Genomic DNA, 11,992 nt, shown 5'->3' with positions numbered 1-11,992 from the left:
AGTACAAAACAAAAATAATGGAGACTTTGAGAAGACTGCGTGTCACCTTGAAATCTGAGTGGCTGCCAAAGCCTGAGGACCTGAAACCTATGAAAGACCTGGACAGTATGTTCCTCCAGAACTTTCAGTTCAGGGAGGCCCAGATAAGGTGGACTGACTCATTCTTGGTGAAGGCCATCCCCTTCCCCAGATATTCACAGTCCCTTCTCTTTTCCTTTATTTCCCAGATAACAGAAAACTCTGAGAGACCCCATCTAGACCAGCTATCCCACTAGCTCTATACTCTGCCTATAATTCTGGCAAGAGGCCCCCGGAGGACCCACTCTCTGCTCTGTCCTCCATACTCCAGCAGTCATACTTGGGACTCTCCTCTGTTCTCCAGAGGGGGAGGTTTCCTTGCCTCCCACAGGCCCCTCTCCCTATTCTCATCTGTCTGTCTCCTGTCTCTCCTCCTGGTCCAACCCTCTCCTCTTACCCATCTCTCTGCCTCTCTCTTTCCTTACCTTTGTTCTTGCTTCTGGGCCAAGACCTTCGGGGCCAGGCCCAGGCTCTCCCTCTGGGAATCAGAGGAGGAAACCACTCCAACGCTTCTATCCACAACTGGTAAGTGACCCTGGTCACACAGCCCTGACCTCACAGCCTAATCAGCTCCCTTCCCACCTGAATCTGTGCTGCTCAGCAGAAATGGGGACCGGGGACCCAAGCCGTAATAGTGTAAGCAGTTTACAGTTCACATGGTTCATTAGCCTTGAAATTGTGATTCTTGAAAAGTTTTATATTTGGGAAGATTCACCTTCATTTCACATTTTGTGCTTAAAGGGAGACTTTATTGATTTTGAATAAAGCTGGGCATCTTATTCCTATATTTCAAATTCATATAAAATATGACCTCACTGTGCCTTCCCAGAAAACTGTACTGTGTGCTCAACTTCCTTCCCAGTTGGATCAAATAATCCAGATCAGTCTGGCAGCTGGGGAAGAGTTCCAACCCTGGAAAGGAAGCATCCTGGCAGCTTGGTCCCCCCTTCTTCTGGGTGATACTGGCCTAGTACATAAGACCAGGGTCCTTTTTCCTCTCCCCATGATTTTGCTCCCTGAATTCTACCCTGACCTCTTTCTTCTCCCTCTCTCTCGCCCTCAAGAGGACTTTATTTATTTTTTATTTTTTGTCTTTTCTAGGGCCACTCCCATGGCATATGGAGGTTCCCAGGCTAGGGGGCTAATCAGAGCTGTAGCCGCTGGCATACGCCACAGCCACAGCAACGCCAGATCCAAGCTGCATCTGCGACCTACACCACAGCTCACGGCAACACCGGATCCTTAACCCACTGAGCAAGGCCAGGGATTGAACCCGCAACCTCGTGGTTCCTAGCTGGATTTGTTAACCAGTGCACCTAGACGGGAACTCCTTTTTTTTTTTTTTTTTTTAATTTGCTTTTTTTTAGGGCCATACCTACAGCATATGGAGGTTCCCAGGCTAGGGGTCTAATCGGAGCTGTAGCTGCCAGGCTATGCCAGAGCCACAGCAATGCCAGATCTGAGCCGCATCTGTGACCTATACCACAGCTCATGGCAACACCAGATCCTTAACACACTGAGCGAGGCCAGGGATTGAACCTGCAACCTCATGGTTCCTAGTTGGATTTGTTTCCTTTGCGCCATGATGGGGCCTCCAAGACAACTTTAATTTACTTCCTCCAGAGGCTTCCTTAGTCCTTGGTCAAGAAATAGGCAAATGGGAGTTCCCTCTGTGGTTCAGTGGGTTAGGAAACTGACATAGTGTCCATGAGGATGTAGGTTTTATTCCTGGCTCTTTCAGTGGGTTAAGGATCCAGCATTGCCTCAAGTTGTGGTGTAGGCCTCAGTTGCAGCTCCAATTTGACCTTTAGCCTGGGAACTTCCATATTCCACAGGTGTGGCTGTAAAAAGGAGAAAAAGGGGCGGGAGACAGATGGAAGTTCCCATGTGGCTCAGTGAGTTAAGGATCCTGTGTTGCCACACCTGCAAATGTGGTGTGGCTTAGATTCCTGGTGGCAGGAGCAGCTTAAAAAAAAAAAAAAAAAAAAAAGCAAATGCAGCCTGTTCTGAGGGGACTGGATGGAGCTGGCTGTGATGAGAGTAACCGAGAGTAACCACCAGGGGGAGCCTGTGCCTAAGAGGAGACTGAGCAGGGGCCTCCGGCGCCACTCAGGAGTTTTTCCTTTCCTTTTTTCCGGGGCAATAAGGGTGCCTGGCATTCCAGCCCAAGGTAGCTTCCTATGGAGGTGGAGGTCTAGAGCTCCCCTCACCCCTATCTCTGACTCTCTCTCTTTCTCTGAACACTCAGGGAAAGTGGGAACCAAATTCTGATGCATTTGCATGGTGTGGAATGGGTCCTAAGGACAAGTTCCCTGATGGCCATATTCAGTTTGAGGATCAATCCTCAGTCCTTTGATTTCACCCCACAACTCCGGCTAGCCTCTGCCACACATCCCTTTCCTAAAACCTCACTGACCCAAGCTTTCCCACACCTCCTTTTCTGTTTTTGAGGGTTAGGGACCCTGGGTATACCAGTTATTCCATTTTTTTTACCTCTGCCTCAGCTCTCAAGATGGCCCTGGCTCAGCGGCTTCCCCACCCTCACCATTAATTACCCCAGGTAGCTGGTTCTTCCTTTAGGTCCAGCCGACCTACTTCTCTCAGCTTCAGGTCTCGATCAACCAGTGAGTCTGGCCGAACAGGGAAGAAAGCTAGAGAATCCCTAAGGCTCTGATTCTAATCCCTTCTCACCCCAGGCCATAGAAACCAATTCCTGCATCTACAGTAATAATTGAACCTACTATGACCCTGATACTATGATACACGCTGAAGATACAAAAACACAAATAACTATGGTTTCTGCCCTCGAGGAACTTATATACTAATCAGGAAGACAAACAAGTAACTAGACAATCCCAACATAATTTGATAAATGCTTCTTTAGAGGGATGTACCAAGAACTATGGGAGAATAGGAGAAGGTGTAACTAAATCTATTAGGGGTGAGTAGGGGAAGTCAGGAGAGAAGGTAACATTTGAAGGTATCTTAAAGGGTTTAGGCCAGAGAAGAGAGCGAAATGCATGCCAAGCATAAAGCACAGAGTAGAGGGGGGAGCCTAATGAGTTCAGGGATCCACAAGTAGTACAACGTATAATTTATTCTTCAGAGGTGGGGGAGTGACTGGAGAAAAGATGAGAAAGGAAGGCAGGGCAAGTTGTGAAGGAAGAGATGTGTTTATTGAGAATCCAGTCCTTACCCAGAATATTGAAGCAGGTGCTGAACTTGATCAGATTTGCTTTTTACAATACTCTGGGCCTAGTGGCTAAGGATCCAGCACTATCACTGCTGTGGTGCGGGTTTGATCCCTGGCCCAGGAACTTCTGCATGCTGTGGGCATGGAAAAAAACAAAACAAATGAAACTCTGGGCAAGCAAGGTTAGATTTGAGACAGGAATACCAAAAAGGAGTCCACTGTAGGAGTCTCAATGACAGGTGGCCAGGGCCAGGGCTAGGGCTGGATCAGGGTATAAGAGGAAACAGAGTGGTTTGGATACTGTCTACCCTGGCCACCGGGTCAATTTCCACAGGCCACATGCAGAGAAGGGAGTGGGCTTTTATCTCTGGCCTTTGCAGACTGGAGAAGACTTGGTTGTTGCAGTCCTATGATCCAAGATTGGGCAGCATGGAAACTGTGGCCCCATTCTGGGTCCAAACAATGAATCCTCTAATGAAGAGGCTAAGTATGGAGCTGGGGCTGGGAATATGGGTGAACCATTAGGGAGATAAAAAAAGGAAGCACTGGGGAGTCCCCGTTGTGGTGCAAAGGAAATGAGAATGCCTGTTCAATCTCTGTTCTCACCTAGTAGGTCAAGGATCCATCATTGCTGTGAGCTGTGGTGTAGGTTGCAGACATGGCTTGGATCCCATGTTGCTGTGGCTGTGGTATAGGCCAGCAGCTGTAGCTCTGGTTTGACCCTTAGCCTGGGAACTAACATATGCAGCATGTGTGGCCCTAAAATGCAAAAAAAAAAAAAAAAAAAAAAAAAAGGGATTGGACTCCTCGGCTATGTAGGTGGGTAGAGGAGCTTCAGGATTTGCTTGGCAGAGCAGTTCTCACTTGGGCTTCCCCACCCACAATGGAGGTGTGGCATGAGCAAGGACAAGAGCAATCAAGCACCATGTCTGTAAGAGTAGGTGAAAGTTCCAGTCCAAGTCTACCTGCTCCCCTCAGAGCTGCCAGGCTACATGGCTCCCCACCTGGAGGCCCTACTTGTAGGTGGCCCTTAGGAAATTCTTTGAGCAAAACAATTCTGAGGAAAAACCTGGCCCCTTTCTTTTGCCCGTGTTCCCAGGGACTCAGTGAGTACAATTCATCCCCCTTCAGCACAGAAAGAGGCTCAAGCCAGTCTCGGGCTGACAAGAAACAGCCATGATTCAACAGGATCATGAACAGGAAGCAGAGTTCTGCTTTTGTCTATCCCCAGCTTCCCACTGAGGGGCCATAATGGACCCAGACTCTAGACCAAGAAGAGGAGGAGGAGCCTCTCCCAAACCAGGAAGGGGGCTGAGTTGGAGGCCAAGGGAAGATCTATCCCTAGTTTTAGAGGATACAGATCTTCGGGGCCAGTAGCTTGACTCCTGGTTTTGGTAGACAACCTGGCTTAAGGGCCAGGATAAGAGCCACCCAAGTTCTGGATGAAGTCAAGTAGTAGTCCCTAGACTTTCATGAGACTGAGGAACCATCCTGGGTCTTGGCTGTGCACATGAACTATCTCAGGACCTTCATGAGGCGGAAGGTCTGTCCCCCTTCCCCAAGAATGAGCAACTGTTCCTATCCCATATGAGACTAAGGGCTACCTTAAGTCCAGGATGAGGCTGAGCAGAACCCAAGCTGCACATTCTAGTCGAGGATAAAGCTGAGTGGTAGTCTTCAACTTGGGCCCAAGTCTTGGATAAGGGATAGCTAGGGGCCCAGGAGGATGCTGAGTGTCCAAGGTGCTACCCTAGACCCAGAACCAGGCTGAAGGGTCATGTAGATAGAAGTGGGCAGAGGGCCAAGGCTTCTACGAAGGTCGTCCTATTAACTAAATCCAGAGGAACAGACATCTGTGCTGGAGATGCTCTTATTTCTTGGCTTAGGGAGTCAACCTCCAGGCAACCCTACTCCAGTAACTCTTACTAAGCCACAGGGTTGTAGGGTTCTAAGGGTACTAAGCTCTTCTATTTGTGGTAAATCTTTCTCTTAACCAATGGCTGCCCCAGGAATCCTGGGGGAGACAAACATGGGCCCATGGCCTAGCAGTTCTTACTCAGGGACAGAAGAGTCTTGGGAGAAGAAAGTCTGCACCTCTGCAGATTTCCCTCCTCACAACAGGCTAGAGAAGCCAGCATGGAGCCAGGACTAAGCAGTGCATTCAAGCCCAAGCAGGTAGCAGCTACTGGACTGTACAATGAGGTGGTTCAGATCTTAGAGTTGCCCCTTTCTTTCTTTCTTTCTTTCTTTCTTTCTTTCTTTCTTTCTTTCTTTCTTTCTTTCTTTTTCTTTCTTTCTTTCTTTCTGGCATGCCTATGGCATGCAGAAGTTCTTGGGCCAGGGACAGAATCCAAGCAACAACAGTGACCCAAGCCACAGCGCTGACAATACTGGATCCTTAACCAGACAACCTAGGAAGTTCAGAGTTTCTGCTTTCAAGTTGACTGAACTTGATCAAGTAATCTTTCCTTCTTTCTTCCTTTTTTTTTTTTTTTAATCTTTTTAGGGCCGCACCCTCATCATATGGAGGTTCCCAGGTCTAACCGGAGCTACAGCCTCCAGCCTATGCCACAGCCACAGCAACGCCAGATCCGAGCCATGTCTATGACCTATGACACAGCTCATGGCAACGCCTGATCCTTAACCCAGTGAGCCAGGCCAGGGATCAAACCCACAACCTCATGGTTCCTAGTTGGATTCATTTCTGCTGTGCGACCACGGGAAATCTGATCAAGTGATATTTCTTTTTTTTTGTTTGTTTTTGGTCTTTTTGCCATTTCTTGGGCCGCTCTCGCGGCATATGGAGATTCCCAGGCTAGAGGTGGAATCGGAGCTATAGCCACCAGCCTATGCCAGAGACACAGCTCACGGCAATGATGGATCGTTAACCCAATGAGCAAGGGCAGGGATCGAACCCACAACCTCATGGTTCCTAGTCGGATTCGTCAACCACTGCACCATGATGGAAACTCCCCTTATTTTTGTTGAGGGCCGCACCCAAGGCATATGAAGGTTCCCAAGCTAGGCATATAATTGGAGCTACAGCTGTTGACCTACACCACAGCTCACGGCAACGCCGGATCCTTAACCTACTGAGCAATGCCAGGGATCAAACCCGCAAACTCATGGTTCAGAGTCGATTTGTTAACCACTGAGCCCACGACAGGAACTCCCAAAGAGTGATTATTTAAGGACCAGCAGGAGCTCCTGCCATGATCCAAGAGGATTGGCAGGTGTCTCTGGAGTGCTGAGAGGCAGGTTAGATCCCCGCCCCGGCATGGTGGGTTAAGGAGCTGGCATTGCTGCAGCTGTGGTGTAGATTGTAAGTTTTAACTGCAGCTCAGATCTGGTCCCTAGGCAGAGAACTCCATGTGATGTGGGGTGGCAAAACAACAACAACAAAACCAGCAGAGTGCCTGGCCCATCTCAAGTGCTCATAAATATTATTTTCATTATTGGAAGCGGTTACTTTAGCCAAAAGATTCAGATTCAGGGAGTTCCCGTCGTGGCGCAGTGGTTAACGAATCCGACTAGGAACCATGAGGTTGTGGGTTCGATTCCTGCCCTTGCTCAGTGGGTTAACGATCCAGCGTTGCCATGAGCTGTGGTGTAGGTTGCAGACGCGGCTCGGATCCCGCGTTGCTGTGGCTCTGGTGTAGGCCGGTGGCTACGGCGCCGATTCGACCCCTAGCCAGGGAACCTCCATATGCTGCGGGAGTGGCCCAAGAAATGGCAAAAAAAAAAAAGACAAAAAAAAAAAAGATTCAGATTCAACCACTCCCTCTTAACCAACTCTATATGAAACCCTCAGCCGTTCAAAAACAGATTGTGTGTGCATTTCTGGAATGTTTTCCAATACCAATAACCAATTCTCTGCAGACACCAACTGGATGTCCTATAAGTCAACTCGCTGACACCAACTAGCTGGAGTTAGCTCAGACGGCAAGGTAAAGGGCTCAATCCCAGAAGACTGCCCTCACTTCAAATACCAGCCATAAGTTACTGGTACTTCTGACCATCCAGCTATAAATTGGGAGTTCCCATGCTATAAATTGTTTTGATAGCTTGATAGAATGGCTCACAGAACCCTGGAAAATACTTATATTTACAGGTTTATTAAAGGAAACAATAGCCAGGAGTTCCCGTCGTGGCACAGCGGAAACGAATCTGACAGGAACCATAAGGTTGTGGGTTCGATCCTGGCCTCACTCAGTGGGTTAAGGATCTGGCATTGCCATGAACTGTGGTGTAGGTTGCAGACGAGGCTCCAATCCTGCGTTGCTATAGTTGTGGCATAGGCTGGCAGCTGTAGCTCTGATTTGATCCCTAGCCTGGGAACCTCCATATGCTGTGGGTGCAGCCCTAAAAAGATTTAAAAAAAAAAAAAAAAAAAAAAAAAAGGGAAACAACAGCCAGATGGAAGAGATGCATAGGGCAAGGCATGATGTGTGTGTGTGTTTGGCGGGGGGGCTCCCATGCCCTCTCTGGGTGCATCACCTGCCCAGCACCTTAATGTGTTCACCAAGCCAGAAACACATCAAATTTCCCTGTTCAGGAGTTTGTATAGACCTTGACCTCTAGCCCCACTCCCCTCCCAGGAAGTCAAGGATGGGGCTGAAAATTCCAACCCTCTCATCACTTGGTTTTTCTGGTGACTAGCTCCATCCTGAGGCCAGAGGTCCCCATTTTCAGTTACTTCAAACGCATGTTTAATCTAAAGGGGCTTGTTATGGAGTTGTGGCCCAGCAGGTTATGAACCCAACTACTATCCATGAGGATGCGGGTTTGATCTCTGGCCTTGCTTAGTGGGTTAAGGATCCGGTGTTGTCACAAGCTGCAGTGTAAGTCACAGATACGGCTGGGATTTGGCATTGCTGTGGCTGTGGTGTAGGCCAGCAGCTGCAACTATTTGACCCCTGGCCTGGGAATTTCCATATGCTGCAGGTGTGGCCCTAAAAAGAAAAACAAAAGGGGAGGGGAGCTTGTTGTAACAAAGACACTTCTATCACTCAGGAAGTTCCAAGGGTTTGGGAACTTTGAGTCAGGACAAAAACAGAAAGCTGAGGACAAAGGCCAAGCATTATTACACCACAATATTTAACATATATATATATATATATATATTTTTTTTTAATTGCTCCAGAAGAGAGAGGGTATTGCACACACAGATCCCACCCTGGCCCCCTCCAGCTATGAGGCACCTTTCTCTGATCACTATGTCCTAGAAGCTATTTTTAGCTTGTGTCAGTCACACAGAGGCCCTGCCCAGATGACGCCCAGACCTCCAGGCCCGGGTGGTCTGATGCCTGGAGAGCTGACATAGGTCCCCGAGGTGGGGTGGGGGGTGGAGTGCCTGGGTCCCATAAAATGTCCTCATATAGGCTTAGAACTGGGCCAGAAGGCCGTCCGTGAGTCCCAGTCTGTTCCAGGAGGGCCCTGAGCAAGCCCACAGTGAGAGGGGTCTCTGCCCCAGGCTCAGGGAATGGGGTGGGGGGTTCCGCCTCATCTGAGAGGTGTGTCCGCAAGAGCAGCAGGAGCTCGGCTGGAGCTAGGTCTGGTGGGCACAGGCGGCAAAGAAGGGGGAGGTGAGCATCAAGCCGGCGGTGCCGGGCAAACTCGGCCAACAGCAGTTTGAAGATCTCACTTCGAAGCAGGGGGCTGGAGGGGCTGAGGGCCAGACCAGCCTCTAGAGCCCGCTCCCACTGTTCCTTTTGCACTAGCTGCCCCACAGCTTGGAGCACAGCTTTGGGCCGCCCACTGCCCAAGAGCAGGTCTAGCTCCAGTGCCTCTGGCCGAGTCCCCTCCTCACCTAGCACTGCCAGGGCTCGGCGGTAGAGGGGCAGCCCTGGGCCTCCTGCCCCCCAGCCAGGCCCGCCCTGCTGCTGTGCCAGTTCCACAAAAGGTGGGAGCCACTGCGGCTCCAGCCGGCACAGGCATTGGCACAGGAGTTCAAACAGGGGTAGTATCCCATTGGGTGGTTCCTTCCCAGCTGCTGTACCCCCTAGTACTTTCTTCCACACATCAGGGGGAGCTTGGGACCTCAGCCTGCCATTCTCATCTGGCTGGAGCTGCAGGGCCCTAAGGATGGCACCCCAGGCCGCTGTAGGGAGGGCTTGGAAAATGGTGTTGAGTTGGGCCAACTGGTCTCCCACCAGCTCAGTCTTCAGCAGCCGTGCCACTTCGTGCTCTGCTAGCTCAGTCCAGCCAGCCTCCTCCTCATCCCCAGCCACCAGCTGGGCTTTGAGCTGCTCCAAGCCCCGGTAATCCCGAAGCTCAGCCCTCAGTGTGGTCAACAGTGTAGATGGGGACACGTGGCCCTGGAGGATGGAGGCCAGGGCCTGAGGTGCCCGGAATGTGCTACTGTGTCTCAGCTCCTCTGGGGTGAGCTGGGCACCCCGCAGGCTCCGCCGCTGGTAGTACTCACAGGCTTCCTCAAACACCAGACCTTCAGCCGAAGGCAGCTCAAGCCCCTGTGGGGCTTCCAGCTTACTCGAAAGAGACCCAAGGCTGAAAGCAAACGAAGACCACCTCGGGTCTCCAGCTCTTCCTCATCCTCCATGCCAGGGGCTGGGGGTTCCAGCAAATATACTCGGTCTGTACTTAGGATCTTCCTCTCCAGCAGCTGCCCGCTGCCCATGTCCAGCAGTTCCAATGTGGAGCCCAGTGCACACGCCACAGTGCCTTGAAATGTGCCCAGTGCTGCAGATCCTGCCAGGCCAGTAGGTGCCTCCTGCAGGGTGCCAACAGCCCGGGTACCACCGTGTGGCTGCACCAGGCTCACGGCGCCGCTGAAGTCAAGCCATAGCAGGCCCTGGGGAGCTGGGGCCCAGGTATGTACAGTCAGTGACTGCCTGGGGGACAGCAGCCCAGGAAGGCCTCGGAGCAGGGTCCTGAAGTCCCATGTGTCCCCTCGTCCAGGATTCAAGCTTTTACTGTGGGAGAGGCCAAGACATGGGGCAGCTACCACCACAGTGCCCTTGCCTGGCCTCCAGATGAGTAGAACGTGGCCCACGCCAGGCCAGGTGGTGGCAGTGGGCACCAGGAAGAGGTCCTTGCGGGAGGCCAGCAGCCCAAAAGGCGGGCAGTGGTTCAGCAGGACATGCGTGCGGCCCAGATTGGTGCCAGCCTCCCCGCTGGGTTCCAGGGTGCGGACACACACAGAGTGGCTGAAAGCCACTGGGGGAGGTTCTACCCCTCCCTTAGCACCGGCCTCACGCTCCTCACACCACACCAGGCGGCCCCTGGGCGCCGCCACGGCCACCACACGGGCTCCACCGCTGGGACACAGCTCAGTGCTCTGCAACAGCCGCCAGCCAGGGCCCACCCCGGCGCTCCACACCTCGGCTAGGCCACTCTCCCACACCAGAACCAGCGCTGGTCGAGACGGCCACTGCAGGAAGAAGGCGTCTATTGGTGAGGGCTGGCCAGCGGGCCAGGCACGTTCCAGCTCCGTGCCGGGTCCACGCACCGCAACCAATAGCTGCGGGGCCGGCGCCCCCGGGGGTCGCAGCAACAGCAGGTGGCGGCCGTCCGGGCTGCAACGGACTCGGACGGTTGCGTCGGCGGCCAGCAACTCCCGGAGCCGGGCCGCGCCGCTGAAGTTGCTTAGCTCCGAGAGCAGGCGCAGAGTCCCCACACGCTTCATGGTGCCGCCGCTCAGAAACACGCCCAGGCCTGCCACCCCGCGGGGCGAGGCCCGGCTCTTAGTCCCGGGTTCCCGCGGGAGGTCGAGAGCTGGGCTGACTTCCGTCCCTGGTGGATGAGCCAAGGCCCGGCTCAGAGTCGGCCACGCCCAGCCTTGCGCCTCCAGGCGAGCTAAGGGACGTGCCCTTGTTTACGCCCCGCGGGCGCAACACCGCCCACTAGGGGCGGAGTCGCGGGAGCCCCTCTGGGGGTGGAGCCTTCCGGGCACACAAAGTCTCAGCGCCTCCGACCTTGCCAGCCCTCGGGGCGATCTGAGATCCGGGGTGTCGCCCCGCTGCCCTAGGCCCCGGGAAGCCGCGGAGTGGCCCAGAGTCTGACTCAGGAATCGAGATTCCAGCCCGCTCAGCATCCAGCTCCCAAGGGTTCCCTTCCTTCCACTATCACCCCAGTTTATTCATGAAATTCTTATGAAGCACCTATTAAATGCCAGGCTCTGAGTAGACAACCCTGAACAAAAGGGAAAACCTCAACTTCATGGAGATGACAATCTAGTTGAAAAAAATAATAGCTAGGACTTCCATAGCACTTATTGTGTGACTCCCTCCCCCATTTTGCAGATAAGAAAAACGAAGCACAGAGAGAGAAAGTAAATGGACTCAGATCACACAGCTATTAAGCCATAGAGGTAGAGTGGAATTTCAACTACAGGCAATCTGGGTCCAGCGCCAACGCACCAAACCACTTTGTCAACAGTTCACCCAAACTATAACATTTTGCTAGAAAACAAAATTACAGCATACTTTAATGACACTGAGTCTGTGTGTAATCTCTCCAGCAACACCTACAAATTGACGTGCAGGAGTCCTTTCTACCCCAGGCTTCTTTCTCGGGTGCCGTGGTATTCCACCCTCCACGACCAGTCCTTCTGTCATGAGCCTTGCCTCTCCCTCTCACGTAACTTCTCTGAGAACTGCATCCTTTCCTGTTTCATCAGGCTCATTCTGTCCTTTTGCTCTCAGCATGGAAACACTCTCCAATCTCTCCTGTCTTGGAAGTCACTCTTTCATCCTCTTCTCC

General features: G+C 52.1%; 1 protein-coding gene across 1 annotated transcript; it reads right to left on the bottom strand.

The window, feature by feature from the left end:
- Nucleotides 8,444-10,997, bottom strand: HPS6 (HPS6, biogenesis of lysosomal organelles complex 2 subunit 3). The gene is given in 2 exon segments (NM_001098590.1): nucleotides 8,444-9,754; nucleotides 9,757-10,997. Coding segments are annotated over 2 exon segments (2,409 nt in total). The 5' UTR covers nucleotides 10,917-10,997; the 3' UTR covers nucleotides 8,444-8,505.

This window comes from Sus scrofa, chromosome 14 (genome assembly GCF_000003025.6).
Source record: "Sus scrofa isolate TJ Tabasco breed Duroc chromosome 14, Sscrofa11.1, whole genome shotgun sequence".
Lineage (NCBI taxonomy): Eukaryota > Metazoa > Chordata > Mammalia > Artiodactyla > Suidae > Sus > Sus scrofa.
This window is presented reverse-complemented; position numbering and strand designations above follow the sequence as displayed.